The sequence below is a fragment of the Aythya marila genome, assembly GCF_965140915.1.
Source record: "Aythya marila genome assembly, chromosome: 16".
In the NCBI taxonomy this organism is placed as follows: domain Eukaryota; kingdom Metazoa; phylum Chordata; class Aves; order Anseriformes; family Anatidae; genus Aythya; species Aythya marila.
Genome location: NC_139057.1, coordinates 7,435,117 through 7,455,432, shown reverse-complemented (window position 1 = coordinate 7,455,432; position 20,316 = coordinate 7,435,117). Strand labels below are relative to the sequence as shown.

At 40.4% G+C, this 20,316-nt stretch overlaps 1 protein-coding gene across 4 annotated transcripts in view; it reads left to right on the top strand.

Annotated features, from left to right (window-relative positions):
* The first annotated feature begins 4,809 nt into the window (after positions 1 to 4,809).
* Positions 4,810 to 20,316, top strand: part of TSHZ2 (teashirt zinc finger homeobox 2) — a 223,296-nt gene continuing 207,789 nt past the window's right edge. For all 4 annotated transcript variants that reach the window (XM_082773183.1, XM_082773182.1, XM_082773180.1 and 1 more), the window contains exon 1: positions 4,810 to 4,924. In XM_082773183.1, the coding sequence (XP_082629309.1) occupies positions 4,885 to 4,924 (40 nt within the window). In that variant the 5' untranslated portion in view covers positions 4,810 to 4,884. The remainder of the gene's footprint in view (positions 4,925 to 20,316) is intronic.

The following is a 20,316-nucleotide window of genomic DNA, read 5'->3' as shown; positions in this document are numbered from 1 at the left end:
ACAATAAAGCATCCAGTTTTTGGCACTGTGCTTCGAAACATATGTTGTCCAGCCACAGAACAATGAAAATAATGCCAGGTCCAGAAAACACGGCCTACAATGACTGAAGAAATTGGGGTTACTTGGTGAGTAGTTGTAATAAGTCTTCAAATGTATTAAAAATTGCTGCAAAGAGAAAGGACATAAACTGTTCTCCATTTCATGTGAGAGCACCATACAAAGGAACAAATATGGTTCCAAAAGGCATTCAACAGTTGGAAAAATTTCTAATGGTAAGGCCACTAAAATAGAATGCCCAGAGGAGTTGTTGGATGTGCATCTGAATTTGTCAATATTTTTGCTTTTTTTTTTTTTTTTTTTTTTTTTTGTTTTTTTTGTTTCTTAAAAGTGGTAAGCAAAGCTTGAAGGAGTTTATCAACTCCAAGATGAATTTCGTTTAAGGTAAGCTATGTATCTCCATATAGATGAATTCGAGAATAAAATAAAATAAAATGAAAATAAAATAAAATAAAATAAAATAAAATAAAATAAAATAAAATAAAATAAAATAAAATAAAATAAAATAAAATACAACAACAACAACAGATTTAATTAGCAGCATTGCAGCCACCGAAGGACAGACAAACAACACGAAGTAAGATGAGAGACTTCAAGTAAACATCTGAGTTCGTTGTGACTACTCGCGATGGTATCTACGTCACTACTCACAGTTATTGAAATCAAGTACATGCACCACATTTGACCATTTATTGAGAGTGAAAATGTCTGTAAACTTTACTGTAATGCACAGCAAATCACATGCATTATTTTGAAAAATCAGACCAAAAATACCCTGAAGCCACAGCAATAGATGATTTTCCCTATCCCAGATCACACTGTTGTTCCATGTAATCTGCACCTAACCAAGAAATTGGAAAACCTCTAAGAACATATCTAGTTGATTGTATATTGCTGTATGTGGGGGGAGTGAATTCTGTCCTGAACCCAGTGGGGAATTCAGCTCATGCCCTGAAGCATGAGATTTGATTACTCTTTTTTGAACATGCATAACTGCCATTGCTATTACTGGTCATAACATTTTGTCAGGAAAGAGAAATATTATTCTGCAATGTAATAAAAATAGATAAAATTCAATATAGCTTCAGAATCATTTGCTACATTTCCAAAGTAAACATTAAGCACCCATCAAGATTATTCCATTGGATAAGCCAAGGAAGCCTCCAGTGCTATCTGTTCATTTTATTATCTCTAATTTTCAAGTGTGCAAAAATGCTTTCAGTAAATATTATGGGTTCTTCCTGTGCTAAAGAGATGCTAAATGACCTTCACCAACTTAGTTATAAATAACAGGAGGAGAGAGCACACAATTGCTGTATAGTTTCAGCTCTATTCAAAGCTATCAGCGAATTCTGACCAGTGGATAAAAATGGACACCCGAGTCTGCTTGCTTTTTTCCCCCTTCTTCATAATCCCACCCCAGTTCCCTCTTGAAAGGCATTCTGTTCTGTCAGCCATAATGGCATCTGCTGGTGGAGACAGGAAGCCATAAATCTGTAGGGTTCCTCTCGACCAAGCCTTGTTAATGCTCCCATTTATCACTGAGGATAGGGTGCCATCTCACTAGTGCTCTACTCAGAAGTCCATCTTCTCAATTTCCCCTTCCCAAAGGAGTAACCATTTAAAACAGTGACTTTCTCATCTTGCATGTTGAGACTGAAAACGCCACTGATACAAATACCATACCCAGTGTGTAGCATTTGGATGTAAGCCATGGCTCTGGAGAACAATAGCCGTTACTCGCTGATCCCAGGCTGCACTGAATCACTGCTTCGCGTACATCTAGAGCGTGGATCTTTTCAACTTGTGCAAAAGTAGCAGATCCCAGATGGAGAGGTTCAGATTGGAGGGGATTCTGTCTCTGCCCCTGCTCCAATGCCTGCTGGTGTCCTGACACACTGAGCCATGTGCACAACTTGGCAGGACTGGTAATAAAAACGTCACTGTGTTAAAGGGGCTTTTAAAACACAATTCCTCATAATAAACAAATTAGCCTAAGCAGAGGTGCGGTGTTGTTCTGTGTGGTCAGGGAGGAGAAGGCATATAACACCAACAAGAAGCATCTCTGTGTTTCTGACTTGGGAACCAAGGCACAGAAGGGGAAGGGTGCAGGACCTGCAGGACCAGCACCCGAGGCAGGGTGAGATGTAGGAAGAAAATCCTCGATTGCCACCTTGCCCCTGAACTGCCCGACCCAGGCCCAGCACAGCGCTTATGGTCAGCCAGGGGGTTGGTCACCTCCTCTCCTCCCCATGCCAGGACAACTGCCCCGATGCTGCGGGTGCTGCTTTTGCCCCATGTCAACACCTGCCTGGCAGAGCAGAGCCCCAGGTGTTCCCGGCTGGGTTTTACACGTGCTGCACATGGATATCAGAGGGCTAAGCAATTCTAAGTGCTTCAAGCAGAGCTGTTCACTTCTGAGTGAGTTATGCTCGGCAAAAATGGAAAAATGAGTATTTTATGAGAGCGTTATCCTATTTTATCTTTCAAACTATGCATCTGCTTGCACCAATAAATACTTTAAAATTGCTTATAAAAATTGCTAGAGTTTGTACAGGGAAGGCTATCAAATAATTTAAGCAAAATCAGCTAGGTGGACACTTCCATAAACACAATCTCGTATTAGGCTGCTAAATACAAAGGTCACTTAGGGGTCTTGCCATCAAAACCCATTCCCTGCCCGAGCTGCGGGGCTGCGCCTTGTGGATTGCCAGTGACACCGGCTATAACAGAGCGGCACATGCTGGTGCTTTGTAACAGAGCCTGACCTGCCACATTGATTTTAGCGGGATGCAAATGATTCCTATTAATCCCGATAGTTTCATTAGAAGGATACAAATGCCAGAACAGCAACAAAAGCATCAAAGAACTCCGTTCCATGACAAACTCCAGCGTTAGGTGACGGAGTAGTGTGAAGCCCACTTTTCAGAAGTCCTATACAAATTATAATTGAACGTATGGAACTGAATCCGTTCTTTCCCTCCTAAAACCTCAAGGTGTTATCAGCAGCCATGGGGGGGGGGAGGGGGGGGGGGGGGGGGGAAGGAGAGTGGAAGAAAAAGATAATAAATTAAAAAAAAAAAAAAAAAAGATAAAAGATAAAAAAAGAAAACAGGGAAAGGAATAAACCTGCCAGGGGAAGTTACCTTCAGGTGCCTCTTTGGGTGAGCCCAGGCATTCAAAGCCGCAGCACCCGCTGCCCTCCCCGGCCTGCCGCTTGCTGGGGGGGGGGGACACGCAGCTGCCGGGCAGGGGAGGCACCTGCGGGACTGAAGGACCAGAGGCTGGGAGGAGAGCGGGGGCAGCATGGGCACTGTGCAGCGCCCCTGAGCTCCTCGGTGCTGCCGCGACTTTATTTATTGAATTTACTTTATTTATTTTAATTTATTTAATTGATTTTATAAACTTTATATATTTTATTTTATAAACTTTATATATTTTATTTTATTTTATTTTATTTTATTTTATTTTATTTTATTTTATTTTATTTTATTTTATTTTATTTTATTTTATTTCTCATCTTCTTTTTTCTTTTCTCTTTTCTTTTCAGTTTCCCTTTTCCATTTCCTTTCCATGTCATGTCATCCCCCTGCGGGCTGCAGACGGGCTCGGGGGGGCTTCACCTGAACTTCCCCAAACTTCGCGCCCGGCACGAACCCGACGGCTCCCCCGGGGGCTCCCCGGGCGGGGACCGCCCGACCCCCCCGGCCCTCCTCGAGCCCCCCCCGTCCTTCTCCGCCCCGCAGCGCCCCCCTCGGGACGCGGCCGCGGGTGGGTGCCGGAGGGGGGGTGGGGGGGGGTGCGCGCGTGGGTGCGGGGACGCGCGTGGGGGGGAGGGGGGGACGAGGAGGGGGGACACGGGTGGTGGTGGGAGGAGGATGGGGGGGTCCCGGCCGTGCCGAGCCGTGTGCGCGGAGTAAATTTCCTCCTGTCATCGGGGCGCGGAGGAGGAGTTTGTTCCCGTGCGCTTTGCTCGGCGGATCGATGTTTGCTGGCATCGCCTCGCCCTGCCTGTATGTGTGTGTGTGTGTGTGTGTGTGCGCGCGGGTGTGCGGGTGTGTGCGGGTGTGTACGTGTGTGTGTGTGTGTGCGGGTGTGTGTGTGCGCGAGTGTGTGTGCGTGTGAGCGGCAGGCTGCCTCCCCTCCCCAGCCTCCCTGCCCGCTCCCATCTCACTCACTGCCTGGCATCTGCCAGCACGGAACCGGCGGCGCTCCGCGCACACACACACACACACACACACACACACACACACACACACACACCCCGCACACACACACACGCACGCACCCCGCACACACACCTCGCACACCCACCCCCGGCACCGCTCCGCCATCCGGCTCTGCGAGGAGGAGGAGGAGGAGGAGAGGAGAGGGAAAGGAGGAAGCAGGCAGCACCCCCCACCACCCCCCCCTAGTCTTTCCCGAGCTGCCTTTTGAATCTATCTCTCTACATATCTATTTGGTTATTTATTTCTTCTCGTTCTCTGGCACTGTGGGCGCCTTTCATTCGCTCCTGAGCTTGGATGTTTGAATCAAAGCAAAGCAAGTGTTGCAACAGTTAAAAAAAAAAAAAAAAAAAAAAAGCCAACCAAAAAAAAAAAAAAAGAGAGAGAGAGAGAGAGAGAGGCAAAGAAAGAAACCTAGATCTGTAAAATAAAATAAAACCCAAACAGGTTCCTATCAGTGGAGTGGAAAGGAGGGGGGCAGGGGCGGCTTGAGGGGGGTGCCGGGGAAGCAGCTGAGAGGCAGAGGCAGAGGAACACGACTCAGGAGCGTCTCAGGGCTCTCGGATCTGGGTACAGAAGTGAGATTGGAGAAAGTAGAGCGATGCCAAGGAGGAAACAGCAAGCACCCAAACGGGCTGCAGGTAAGGAGAAGCCATCCACTTACACGGCTCTGTCTCTCCGCTCCTTCCACTCCTACCCCCCATCTTTATTATTATTTAGGGTCACCCTTGCTTTTCCGGGCTGGATCTTTATTTATTTATCCCCCTCCCCCTCCCTTTCCCTTCCTAACTCCATCGAGCCGGTTTCACTCCGGAGCGCCCAGATCCCGGCTCCGACCCGGGCTGCCCCCAGCGCGCTCCCACCGCGCTCCGGCCCCGCGGCTCCGCGCCGGGCTCGCATCCTGCCCTGGCCAAACTTTCCCCCCAACTTTCTGCTGCTCCCTTCCCCTTCTCCCCCCGGCCCCTTTCCCTACCGGAGCCCAAACTACCGGAGCCCAAAGCAGCCTCCCATTTGCTTCCCGCTTCGATTTTTTTTTATACATTTTATTATCTTTTTTTTTTTTTTTTTTTTTTTTTTTTTTTTCTTTTCCTCCCCTGTGGTGGTTTTGTTTTCAGACCGCGCGTGTCGCGAAGTGGGTCGGGGTGTTTAATCCTTTATGTCGCCGTGTTTCTGGTGGCAGTGCCGGCGTGTGTGTGTGTGTGTGTGTGCGCGCTGTGTATGCCTGAAATAGTACAGGGACTGTCTCTGCTGATGAACCCGGTGGGGAAGTTCAGCCTTTGATCATCAGTGGTGAAAATTGCAACAGGAAATAAAATGAAACGTTCTGACTGTTAGAAGACAATCCACATTTTCAAATCAAATTCTTCTTTTGTTTTGTAGCTGAGTTTATATATTTGCACATGCCAAGTGGTTTTGCAATTTTTTTTTTATTTTTTTTTTTAAGAAGAAAATAGTTTGCAACTTTGGAAGTGTTTTGTTTTGTCATTTGTAGGGTGTTCTTTTTCTTTTGGGGGCCAAGAAAAAGAAACAGATGAGTGGGCCTGTATAGTAAATCTTTTCAAAGAGTTTTCTTTCAGGCTGCTTAATTGCTTTTTATTTTTATTTTTTAATAGTGTGGTGGGGTTTTGTTTCTGGGAAGCGCAATATGGAAGTTCATTTTTCTTCTGCCAGACCCACCCACTGAAAAATCAGCTTTCCAGTTGATTGCCAGCTTTGATTTGACATTTGATTGATCACCTGTCATCTTGCTGCCTTTGATCTATTCATTCTTGATATATATCAATAAATCACTCACCATGGTAACCCAAGTGCCAATGACGTAAGGCTTGCCCTCTAGATTCTCTTAGCCAGACACGCACAATTATTATCTTGTTTGGCTTTTAATGTAGGCGGGTTTTTTTTCCTTCTTTTTTTCTTTGTGTCCTTCGTCAGATTAGTTCTCGAAAGAAAACTAATATTTCATATTTTAGTTTCAAAATGGTCTACTAATTTTTCCTCCCCCTTCTGAATATTTTCTCCATGTATCGTATTATATGTGGGACAAAATGTATGGGCAACTTTAGTGGCATACTTGAATAAACTTTGAAAAGTAGTGCCTGGGTTTCATACAAAAGTAAATGTTATATTTCAGAAACTGGGACATGCATAACTTTTATAAACTTATGTATTTTACCTTATTCATATAGGTGTAGGACAATGGTATGCAGGCAGAGTCTTTTGGGACATGACCAATGAATGTACCTATGCAGGTTGCTAGTGTGATTGCTGGCAAGCAAAGATCCTTTTAACAGTAAATAACAGTTACGCTAGCAATGCACATATATATATTCAGAAAAACTCTCTGAGGAGTTGCTATTATTGTTTTATTCACAAAGAGGTTATATCTGAGTAAGGCATTAACGTTTTCAACTTGCAGGATAAATAGCTATTTTTTCATGGATGCTGATCATCACAGTGACAGTGCTAGAATTGCTCCTTTTTTTCTTTCTGTCAGGAGTACGAGGCTTCATTTTATTTTGTTTTCAAAGTAGAATTTTCACTTGCAGTGTGTGTAGTATCTTTTTGTAGCAGGGGCACCCTGTTCTTTTTTAGAAACATAGACTACAGAGTAAGTAAATTCTTGCGAACAAAGCCCATACTGTTGTTTCCCAGGATTTCCCTGCTGAGAATACAGTAAGAAGATATATTTTTATCCAGAATGTTACAGCATTTTTGAGAGTCTTAACGATGAGCTAGAAATGTGAATGACCACAATAATGTCTCTCCATCTTTATTCCCATTATAAAATGTGCATTGGTCTTCCGTGGTGCGTTTCTGTGATTGTATTTGTCCTCAGATCAATGTTGTTTCAGGTGAGCAAAATACTGCAAATGCAGTCCAGTTTCATCCAGCATAACTGATTTGAAGTAGGTTTACACATTTGCAATAGTTCTCCTGCTTTGAAGTTGTATTTGTGTGTTTGTGGGGGGCAAAGGGGGTTTCAGAGAGCAGACGTGCCTGCTGTCTATAGTTCTCAAAACTGACTTTCATTTTCAGGGACAGCACTGAGGTTCTGTTTTGTATGGTGAGAAATACCTCCAAGTGACAGTAGACAGACTGTGCAATAAGAAATGAATAGTTCATCAAGGCTGATAGCAAATCTCTTTATTCCTTTTATTTAAAGGAGTTAGTACATTATATATTACTTAATTTTCACTTTTATTTATTTTTGCTTGTACAAGTTCAAAGGTATCAGTTGCACTGCATTTTGTCTTGATGGCAGCAGAGATATTGAAGAGAAGTTTGCAACTTTTAGCTTCTTTAGATAGTTCACTTCCAATGGAAGAAAAATGATAAGCCTTATGATTCTGGACATGCCTGCTTTTGTCATTGCTTAAAATTAAATACTATGCACAACTGTAAATAATTACTACCATGCACTGACTTTGAAAGCAGGTTTCTAGTTTGATTAATGAATAATGTAAAGGTTAGAGAGAACCAGCGAGTGAATCAGAAGTGAAGTCCTGCTGTTAGATGAAAATCTATCTAGAGAAATATACATGGCAATTTTGTCCTGTTCTATTATTAATTTTAAGCCTTGTATTCCTAAGAAATATATTACAGACCATTGTAATGAAACAAGGTAGCGTAATTGGATAAATGGGACACTATTTATGTTTGATGATGGGGATTTTTGCTCTCAAATTATACTTTTAAAGATACTTTATTTCATATCAATGCTGAAATTATGTCAAATGCATTTTGATCTTTCCAGGGCCGAGTCTGTTCTGAATCGTCATTCTTTTTTGAGATCGTCATATCCATTTCAATAATTCTTAAAGCAGATTTTCAGGGCTCGTTATATCAGAGCCTGCTTTAGTATCAGACTTCTGTTTACAATAAGCAACCCATTGGGGCTGTAGCTTTCTTCCAAGTGAATCACACCAGGCTTTACAAACTGTGGGCCTAATTCTTCTCTCACCCAGATGCAAAGCAAAAATAGCTTTACTCGCATGGGTGCAGTGGCAGTGAGTACTGTCTGCTCCTGTGAGTAAGGAGAGACTCAGGCCCAGAAAATGCTTCATCCTTCAACGAAATGCAGCCACCTCTGGGGTAGAACTCTTGTAACGATTCCACAACAAATGGTAATATATTAACAGAAGGGTGGAAAAAAGGTGGGAGCAAAGCAGAATTGCTATTCAGATTTTATTCCTAGGGGTATGAAATAGCTTTCAAACACAATTTCACTGGATTAAACTCTCCTTTCCCCTGCAGCTTGTTTAAATGTGCATATTTTATTTTGTGATCATGAATTGCTAGTTTGTTTTTTTAAAGCCTGCAAAGACGAATCTGGACTTAACGCCTTTTCCGGCTGCAGTTTTGCATTTGTCTTTCTTTCTTTCCCAATAGGCTATCTGAGAACCAAAGCTCTTGAAAAGTACAGCAGAAACAGATATCGGCCACGTTTATTTTGTTTATTGGTGGTGTAGAACAAGGCAGTCTTGTTTTCGGAAAAGTCCTCACGCAGCAGCAAACAGAAGATGGTTAGCGATCAGTACTTTAAAGCTGCAGTTTGCACCTTCGTAGTAAAGGTTATTTACAACAGAAACGTATTTAGAAAGTGAAATCCTGCTTTTTAGAGAGCAGAGTAGATGACCAGCTAGGTCTGATACATGCATTTCGGTGATGAAAGGAAGCAATACGTACATGTATTAATAACCAACAGCGTTGTGGTTTTTCAGATATTATTTGTAGCCTTTATTATACGGGAATAGAAACAGTTTCCACGCAAGCAGTACTGAATGAAACTGTAGAAATGGCAGCCCTGCTTTGTTTAAACATCCTCCAGAAAAGCAAGTGCACATCAAAACCACCTAAATAGCTCATGCCTCAGAACCTTTCAGTTACTGTGCACATCACGATGCTGACAGATGACAAAAAAGCCAAAGTGTTCACAAACAAGGGAAGGCTTTACATCCCGGTTAATTAAATACATTCCAAAATAGGTACTTTTGCAACTAAAGAGCTACCAAAATTAGTAGCCATCTGCATTAAAATCTGGACCTGGGCTACTAAACCCGAAGCTGCAATGTGATTCTTTCCCATGTCAAAACTCAGGTTTGGATGGGACAATTTGAAATCGCGTTCGGTTCAGTTGTTTCCTTATTTCAGTTTGAATCTCATGTAACAAAGCACAGTATGTTATCACTATGTAAAATTGGGACTCACCAAGAGTTCTGCCCCTGTGACGGTAATATAAAAGATGTTTCCATCAGTAAATGACATAATTTTATAGCACTTGTGCAAATATGCTTATTGTCAGAAATTCTTCTGCGTAAATGCTGTCCCTTCTCTGTGCTCTCTAATAAAAAACCCTGTTTTCTTTAGAACTGCAGGATTTTGCTATTTCCTCCCGAAGCTTTCTCCTGCTTTTTGCTCTCATTAGTAGCACCCACCTCCAGCAACTGTTTCCCCTAGGAGAGGTCCGTGGAGTTCCTCCGTGGCACAGGGCCGGGGTGAGCCTTTCTCCCGTCACTTTACTTCACATCCCGATGAGGACATCACTCCCAGAGAGCAACTCCAGACTCACGGAAAAAAAAAAAAAATGCTGTCAGTTGCTGTGGCTGCAATTCCCAACTTAGCAGCAGCAGAGGGAATGGAACTGTACTCTATCAATTACAGTTGGAACCAGAGGCTAAACACTTATTGTGTTAAGCTATTGTGCAGATCTTAAGAGCTCAAATGTAAAAAAAATATCATGTCAGCTCATGGAGGGGAGAATAAGGCCTGGTTCATCTACTGGATGACGTATTATTAGCAAATGCAAAGTAAAATGATTCAAATTGTATTTAATGCCTCTTGGGTTGAGACATGTGTGTACCATATTATGCCTTAAAAAAGATTATCCTACTGACTTTACTGCTAAAATAACCCTTTGTTTTTCCCTATTCTCTTCAAAATGAAAATATTTGTGAAGTTTTACCTCTAAAGCGTGCTCATGCAAGCAGAGAGACATTTTCATCTGTCTCCGAATCTGATACAGGAGTCAATTGGAAACACATTACACTCACAGCTGAAGTCTTACATTTCATTCGTGCAAGAGCAGTGATTTTTCATTACCTATTTAATTACAATAATTTGCATGAGAGTAGGTCCAGTTCTGCATCTCTTACTCAGCACTTTGCTTCAATGGGTAACTGGCTTGTGTAAAGACTATCTATGTAAGACTGGGCTGTTTAGCTATGAAATTAAATACACATATTTTTTAGCAATGTTTTGCATCTAAAGAGGGACCAGATTTTACCACTAAGCTTTAAAGCATAACCTGCCTTTGAGCTCTGGCTGTAACTTGTCTTACTGAGGGTTGCACGCTGCTCTTTTCTAAGGTCTGTAGGACTGAGATGTTTTACTTGCTTGGCTAACTTCACTTCTCAAACACGTTTCCATTCTCTGCGTTAATTATTGAACACTGCTTCTAGGTACCTGTAGATGATATGGTCTTTTAAAGAATCCCTTCTAATGTGCTCTGTTACGTTGTGCACACGAGCAACAGCTCTCAAGTAGGTGCATGAAGAGGGTTCTGTGAATCGGGAGCCTAAAAGTTCCGGGTAGTTTTAGACATCAAAATCAGTTCTTCTTCGTTAAGGTGACCTCTCACTAGAGGCCACTGGATTTTGGCACCGAGTCATTTTTACCATGTTATAATAACAGCTTTTGCAACTCAGAAATGCCTTGACAGTGAATGGTGTGTTTTTTAAGGTTTCAGGGAGAAAGCCATCATAGAAGCATGCTGTTTCCCATTAGATTTACACATCCCTCTTTAACTGCTGGCTTTTCATTTGTTACCTTGTGAGGTTTTTCGGCAAAAAGAAGTGGAAAAACTGGTCTTATGATCTAAGTGTTGCATTAAGTGTTTCATTTAGGAAAATGAAGAGAATCTTTGTTTCCCAAAAAGAAATGTTTTTCCCCTTTGCCCTAGGAAAAATAAAGTCACAACAATAGTTACAAAATGACAGGATTAGATTGTGAAAAATGCATACTTTATAATGTGCAGCACCCGATGGTTTCAGTTATTGGTGAAATTCTACTGCTAAATGGAACATACAGTCTGAAATGGATAGGAAATAGATCCCCCTCAGGTATGCACACATACATACCTGCAAAAAGGATAGCCAAGTGCCTGCCTGGGTGAGGGATGCACTGTTCTTACTGATACAAGCTGGAAAGCTCAGTAGTTTGAAGCAGGTTTTGTGAATTCCACTAATACTTGCCCATGTGTTAAAATTTGTGTGATTTTGGGAGTTGTGTCGACTTTGTTAGTCCTTTGTTAGTGTGTATTTTCTTTAAACCTTCAGCTCCTGGAGTCTGGTGATTAACCAAATACCGAATATACATTCTAAAGGGAAAATGTATTTTAACTCCCCTGCCATGGAGAACTAGAAAGCTTAAAAACATGCAGCCTAAAAGTTCTTGTGTCAGAAGAAAAATACAGCATTCTCAAAGTAACTGTTTTTAGTATCTCATAATTTTCAGCTTGTCTCATGATTTTTGAGGGTGTGATTTGTGATTTTTGAATAAAGAAGGTTGGCAATATTGTGTTTGACTGATTCTCAGGATGAACCGTGCTGTATGCGAATGTGTATATAATTATATATGTATGCACACATAATACCAGTAAACAAAATACATAACATAATGATGGAGTGGAGTTATGTGAAGTGTGGCTCTGAATTTGTATTGCTGTAAACAAAGCAGTTTTGGCTTTGAAAGATCAGACCATTGGTTCTCGAGGAGTGGCTTTCAATTGAAGTTTCATGGAGATTGTTTTTAGTGGCAATTAAATCTAGAAAGTTAATAGCCAGAAACTGTTCTTTAAAGCCTAAACACATGCAAGACCTATGAGGAATGCACAGCCTGTCTTTTTTTTCAGATATAATCAGGCTCAACTTTATTGAAAAAAAATTTACAACTAGCAACATTAATGCCGTATTTTTATTGTATTAATGCAAATGAGATGCTGACTTCTTTCTTTCATCTCCACGGCTTGTATCTATTATAGCTGTATCTTATTCCTTTCTGTGTCTTTTTTCCCTGTGTTCTGTAAACTGTATCGTCTAATGATACTGAGGCTCATTAAAGTTACTCACAATGGTAGAGACTATTGGAAGCATCCTCAGCTCTAGATGGCAATAGAAAAGCAAAACTACTGAATTTATGGAGAAAACTGATCCAGATCAAGCCTTCCATTCCCATTTTGGGAAACCCTTGAAAGTGACAGGTCAAATTAGAGGAAAAAACTTGCAGGAAGGACTAAGTAATGGAAAGAACAGGTCATTTTTAATATACATCTCTACCTGACAAAGATGAAAAGCAATAAAGTTTAAGGAGCTTTCTGGCTCTTCCTGCATCTCTCTCAAAAGACTCATTTAATTGAAAAGCCTGTTGTGCTTGTTTTTAAGCATGTAAAAAAGAAAAGGGACAGTTTTGCACAAGGCCTAATATTCCATAATATAATCAGAACTGTTACTGTTTTTTTTTGTTTGTTTGTTTGTTAAGTCTCTCTGTTCATATAAAATTAAGACACACTTATCTTAAATTGTAGTAAATTTCATTCAATATTGCTTTCATAACTTAAAAAATGCTATTAAATATTCCCAAAACAACTTTGCTGAAGTGATATTTGGTCTGTTTATGTGGGATCAGTGTGGAATTTCTGTAGAAAAGAAGCAGAACACAGTTCTTGTTGTTAATGAAAATAAAAAAATTTGCTGGAATACCTTGATAGCAAAGATTTTTCTAGTGAAAGAGCAGATAAAAATGAAAATCTGCACTTTGATATTTGCAGACAACAGACCTATTTCTATCACTGACCCTCCACTTGGATGAAGTCTTATTTTATTTTATTTTATTTTATTTTATTTTTTTTAAGAAATGAAAGATTCTACTCTGTATATAAACAATTTTGTGTGAATAGCACTGGGAATCACTACTACAATTCATAAGGTCTGCAATTTTCTTTGTACATATAGGAAGAACTCATTTACTTCCTGCAGCGTGAGTGGACCAAAAAAAAAGCTGGATCTTTTCATGATGTACAGTTTTGTACTGAAGAAACATAATCTTATTCTAGCTGGTATGTTCGTCTTCCCAAATTAATTTTTTATGTGTTTTTCAGCCATGTCATAACATTTATGAGCACAGTACAAGTAGCATTAAATTAACATGTGAAAGGAGAAAGATGCTAAGTAGTTATATTGATCATCCGTAGCATTAAATGCTAAAAATTAAAAGCTTTCTAGTGCTTTTGATTAGCTGCATGGTTCCTGCTCATATATGTGCACTTTGATAGGAAGTAGATTAATACTTCTTCACACTTAGCACCTTTCTTCCAAGGATTTCGTATTAATGCTATGTACTCCATATAATAACCACAGCATAGTAGAATATTTTGTCCCCATTTTACAGAAAGGCAAATTGAAGCCAGGAGGCATTAACTGATTTGCTCAAGGTCAAACAGCATTTGCTCCTAATTCCCTGCTCCACGTACTAGATCACATTTATATTTTCAGCGCACTTCCAACAGAAAAAGACTGGGCTCCGTTAGCTTCCAGTCCAAGTTATCGTTTCTAGGAGGATAGTTTTAGTCAGCATAATTTAAGTTTTTAACTTCCCTATGCTGTCTTCCGATGCATTGTTGGTCAGTGATAAGTTTCAGAACTGGAAGATTTGATTACTGTTACTTTTCTCCCCATTTAATGCTCTATATTTCTTTGTCAGACCTGGGATCCAGCTTTGTATTTCTGACAATATATAATGCATTGCTCTGAGAAATATGAAAAGCGTAGTCTAATTATAACCTAACAGGACATACACATTTTCCTCCACGCAGTCTGCCAGAGGTGGTTGGAAATCTCTGGTAATAAACTTTAAGGCTCTGATTTTTGTAAGTCAGCTTCTGAAGTTAAGGGTCTAAATCCTTATGTGGGCATCTAAAGAGAGACTTGAATTTACAAAAGTGTTTAGCCCCAAGCAGTTCCCATGGACTTGCTCTGTTCCCTCTCTTGTGTGAACAGGAATTGTTAAGCCTCGATCAAGGGCAGTGTTGTTTTCCTAAACAGAGATGTATGTATTGCCTATAGAAGAAATATGATGCAAGTAATAGCCTATGGATTCATTAAGGATTGTTTATGTTTATTTTCACACCATATTACCTTTCGGGAATGGTCATTTCAGCCATTATATTGACAAGAACTCAGAATAAATCTTAAGTAATATAGGGCTAATCTGCCTTACCTGGGAGACCACCTGCTACCCTCTCTCACAGAAGCCAGAGCATTCAGGGCTGAATCACCAGGTAGGGCTTTCTTCTCTGGAGCTGGGGAAATGCGAAGTTCTACCATGGCTCCTTTTCGCGTGGAAATTAATGCTTGCCTCTACGTCTGAATAGTAGGTTATTAGAGTTTGTATTCAAATTCCCAGGATGGGAATTTGTCTCTCTGTGATAATTGATATAATAATATATATTTTTAGTGGTCCAAAATCCTTGAGCCTGAGCCTTGTATATGTAATTTATGTTTATTTCTTGCTGTTATTAACTGTAATTTAGTTGTTGGCGCCTTTCATTGCCTTAGATTGAAGGGAGTGTCTCTATCCCATTGCCCCTCCACAAACAATGCCCTTTTAGGGTTCCTTATCCTGTATCCTTGCCCAGACATTTCCTAGCCTGTCAAATACTGTCATTTTATTCCTTACAGATCATTCACAGTACGTCTCCTGTTGCACACACAAATAAGGAACAAATGCAATCAAGATGCATCATCGTTTAGCATAACAAATAAAAGCCGATCTGTGCAGATTTCCCTTAAAGCATCTCTTAATATGTATTGTCAAAATGTCTAAAGATGTCTTTTACTCATAAGCGTTTAATTATTTGTGACAATTAAACTAATATTCAGAGCAGGAAAAAAATGAGGGTATTAAATATTTTCTCTTGTCAAAAGCTAACAAAACATCACCTGACATCCCAAACTCCTTCAAATTTGTATTTTAAACATACCTTGTAACAGAAAAAAACCCTCTTAAACACAATTGCAGGGCCTCATTTCGCAATCCTGGAATTTATATTGAATTTGAGGAAATAGTACTTTTGAAACCAGACCAAAATTAAGAGCACATCATTAAAATATATATCAGTAATGAGTGGCTGCATACCTGATGATTAAGGAGTATCAATTTTAAGTCTGCACTTAAATTTAAGCCCAAGAACCTCCTTTGGCTGAATCAGGGGCTCAGACCTGCGTTTTGTAGGCTCAGCCAATTATTGCTTTATTTGCAGATGAGAAAAAAAAAAAAAAAAACACAGCTTATATAACACAGACCAAGCCATCAAGCTTCTCTGTGTTCTGAATTATGGATTTTTTGTTTTGTTTTGTCTGATCATTCCTCTGACTGGATGGATTGCTTGAACTGTGCTGTGGATGGGGCAGAACAAGCAGCCAGCATTGCTGCACAGGCCTCAGTTCTGTAACCTACTGGGCAGCACTTTGACATGGAGAAAGTTCAGCTATATGATAACAAAAAGAGAAAAACATGAAGAGCTAGAAAAGAGCAGAAAACCAATGGAGGTCTTGAAAGGACTGATGCTGGGAATACTGCATATCCCCGGGCATAGAAATAATATCTATGTCATGGGTGCAACAATTCCTGTCGCCCAGATTGTTTGAGGTTTTCTGTTGAAAGGCTTGATTTCTACTCGTTCTAATGTTTCCAGATCTGAGCTGTTCAAAGCAACATTTTCCATTGCCAAAATCTGTGTTTCCTTTATTAAAATGTTCTTCCTGAAATTTAGGGTAGGATGTTGTTTGGCAAAAGTTTAATAAAAGACGTATGTCAGGGTTTTTTTTTTGTTTGTTTGTTTGTTTGTTTTTCCAAAGCTGTGGGACCACTGCTTTCTGGCAGTGACGTTAACATTTTTCAGAGATGTCTTCTGCTTTCCCTGAAAAAAAAAAAAAATCCACCCAAATTTGTCTGACTTATAAAGTCTAAAAGTTGCTGTTGCCAAAGAATTTTTAGAAGGTGACACAGCATTCTCCAAGCATGCCATCTCCACCACGCATGCTCTGTTCTCAGTTTCTCTTTTTCAATTACAGTCCCTTAAAATATGTGTTAGCAGGGGATAAGTAGGACAATTGCTTACCCTGCTGCAGGGATGGCTATGGGTCTGAGCAGTCAAAGGAGAGTGAGGAGATTGTCTGCCCTGAGCGTGCTAGATGGTGCCCTGACCAAGACGGGGCCTGTGTGATAGCAGCTTCTCCACACCTCACATCAGCGCTTGTGGCGGTCAGGGGAAGGTTGGCTACCCCAGCACTGCATGTACAGGGCTAGGCACCTGCCTTTGTGTGGAGAAAGTTACTTTAAAGGTGCCCAAGATGTGTTCCCTGTCTGTGAAATGGAGATGGTGGCCTGCTTTCACTGAGGGGCACAGCAGGAGTTGAGGCCTGGAGGAGCCCTGCATTGTAGGTAGGCTGGAACAAAGGGTGGAAAATACAGGCAGTTACAAAGCTGTTGTACTAAAAGAGAGCAGCTTAGAGAAAAAATACAAAGAATAATGCCAAGAGTTGCAACCACAGATATCTGTTTAGATAAAAAGGGCCTGTTAGTTTGAGATCTGTTCTCATGCTGCAACATGCAAATTGCAGATGGCCGATCACTGTGTCACTGTGAAGGCAACCGCCATTTACCTCAGCAGGCGCTGGGCCCTTGCAACACCGACTTTTGTTTCTCTTGGGGCAGGGCTTTGTATTTTATTCTATTTGTTGCTCTATGGGAGATTTTTTATAGAAATTGAATCTTTCTATCTGGAAGTCAGTGACAAAATTTGAACCAGGAGCAGTGAGAGCAGAGCAGGATGTTGTCAGGGCACTGTGAAGTTTTGTGTCACCTCCCAGATGTTGTATGTTAAATAGCTAGAATCCTGAGAATGTTAATCTAGAAAACAGTCACCCTCACATTACTCTTTTGTTGTTTTTGTGAACTTATTAGATATTTTATCATCTTGTGATTTGGGTTAAACAGAGGTAAATCACTTGGAGTAATATTTATGGGGGAGGGGGAATGTTATGACACTGACATCTGGGTTTCCACTTGTTTGGACTAGGGACATTTTACCTTAATCATTCCCAAACATCTCTGCTAAAATACCTTCTTTCCTTTTTTTTTTATCACCTATGAGGTATAGCCAGACAGGTTTTCAATTGGTGCCTGTATGTTAGGGGTTGAGTGCTGAAATTTGTTGTTGGCGAGGATACAAAAAGTCGCATTCTTGTATTTGTCCTCTTTCATTAAGATTGTTTGGAAACATTTCAATTCAGTTAAAATGCACTATTTTCAATATACAAAGTATGTACAGGGGAACAAGGGACTGATTATGAGTTTCTCCAAGGAAATATGCATCTCTTAGTCATCATCCTACAACTGGGAAAGTTCTAATGCATGACATCTATATAATTTAACCTAATAATTTTTTTTTAGAGTGATGTAATGTGGAGAGTGACCTGGACTTTGTAAAAGTTCCCCTACTTACTACAGATTCCCAAGGGCAATGTAACATTCTAGACAGTGTTTTATATGCCCTGATTAAAATATAACATATTTTTGCATTTCCTGTGCAGTGACCTGTTAGTGCTCATAGACAGAACACTTAAAGAACAGTTACAAGGAGACATTTCCAAATGTGCCTAATATGCAAGAGTTTTTATAACATTCTTATTTCATTTGAAATTGCAGCTACAGCAGGAACCATTCAGACGGTGCATTGATTTAACTTTTTAATCCACTGTTTTGCTACGTCAAGTAAAATAAATGTTTGTTTTTAGCTCCGTTTTTTTGCATCGCTAAAACTCATAACTACTTGCTTTAAGCTTGGGATTCTAAAGGGAGCTACATTATCTGAGATTTAGAGCTCACTTTTTGTAGCTGCTTTCTCACAACTCCCCCAAGAAAAAAAAAATACAAAAGTACTACTTTAGCAAAAAGGGCTTTTATATCTCTATCAATTATAGAAACACCAGCTGCAGTAGATTACAAATGTGTTTGGCTGATTGTGATGTTGTGTGGGGAAAACTGTCACAAGGAGCTGGATTCTGTTCTCCCCGACAGCACCGGGATGTCGCACAGCTCCCCGGGCTGCAGCCGGCACTTCTGTCAAAGCTGGAGTGGGCAAGAACAGGATCCGGCTTGGAGACTGCCAAATTGCATACTGCCAAATCTAGCTCCCTACTTGTGCACATGTCCTGGTGCTAAGAAAAAATATGGAGCTGTTGAACACGAACGCAAGTGCTAACCGTGTATCATTGTATATGTGTTTTTCTGAGCACTGAAGAAAAAGATATGCCAATACATTTGTAACATGGACCAGAAACCTCTGGGGAGAATCAGTACAGTTATTGGTGTTCTTTATTTTTTATATCCAAGATGTTTGTTTAGTTTTACATGCTTGAAGAACAAAGAACACCACAAAACAAAAACTGTTTGACAGGCCCATAAAGGTAGAGGAGTTGGCAGTCATGCAGTAAAGAAATAGGGTTTCAAGATAAGCAATGCAAGATGGGCAATTTAGCATTTTGGTGGTGTTGAGCTCAAGAAAAATTAGTGTATTGAAGTGTGTGCAGGTCATATCACACCGCTAATATCCCGGGACAAAAGGGTAGCAGCATAAGGGCTTTCAGTTGGTTGCGTCTTAGTTACTGTTTCATTTAGCTTATTGTACTTTGAGTCGCTCTGGGAGTACTTGGTTGGGCACTGGTTTATTTTAACAAAGAGAAACTGACATAGCAAAGTTCTGTGTATATTTTACAGTGAAAATGCAGTTTTCTATTTTCATTTAATCCCAGGAATGTTGGCATTTTCCAGGCTGTCAAATGAGTGAACTGGAGGACAGTTAGATGTGTCTGTCTAGTTCATCTATCTAATCTGCCTCATTTCTAATGTGCCCATCACCATAGTGTCTAGGCGGAAAGTATCTGCCCTGATTTTGCTTTTTGTCTTTATTGGCTGTGGTAACTTAATTGAGTTGTAAGAGCTTTCAGATCCATCTGCAAAAATAATAACAAAAACATTATCAGAATAATGATTCATTTTTGCACTTATACTCAGAATTTCCTCTTCCTCTTCTAAGTGTATTTGGCTAGTTGATTACTGTTGCCTTATCTAGAAGAGGTTATATTTTGAAGGTTTTTTATTAAATTGGAGTTTTACCTGAGTCAGCAGTGACTCAAAACTTTATTTGGCTTCTGAAGTGAATTCACTCATGTCCTCTAACTTGCTCCTGCTGTTCTCTGCACAAGCTGATTTCAGTTACTAAGCTACCCAGTTTTAGCAACTGCATCTGTTCTGTGACCCTTTGCCATACAAAACATAGGTAAAGGTAATAAAAAGAAATTGTGGCTTCAAAAATTATATATTTGTTTTGGAGCCCTGGTTTCTGTTGAATTTAATTACTTATCTCCCTGCCAATTAGGTAAAAATGTATCGTAAGACTTAAGTGAGCAGTTTTTCAAAAGCAGACGCCTGAGATCCATAAGGGTGAAAAAAATCTGCTGTTGATTAGATGCACCCATGCATGCAGTTCTCAAAACCTGCATGCACTTGTGAAGAGAACATTCTGCAGTAGGGCATTGTGGTGTCACCAGTGTGAACAGTTGGGGTTAGTAGTTATGGTAAGTTTAGGAACATGCCTGCTGGCCTTACAGTGGCATCTGCATGGTCATGTGCCACCTTCTGCTTTTGAAAAATGTGGCCTAAGTGGTAATCAGTCTGCAGAAGCCAATAAACTCTTGTATTGAAGAGGCCAAGTAAACAGCGTGGTGCTCACTGAGGAAAAGAGTTTATTGAAAGTGCTGCAAGTGTAGCTTTCTCAGCTATAATTGAATTTGATCTCAACTGTACATTTACACACAACCCCGTTTTTACTCCTCTCCTACATGTGTTGAAAGTGTCTCTATAAACCTACCCCTCAAAGCTGATTTCATTGAGAGCCAGACGTTTCATACGTGAC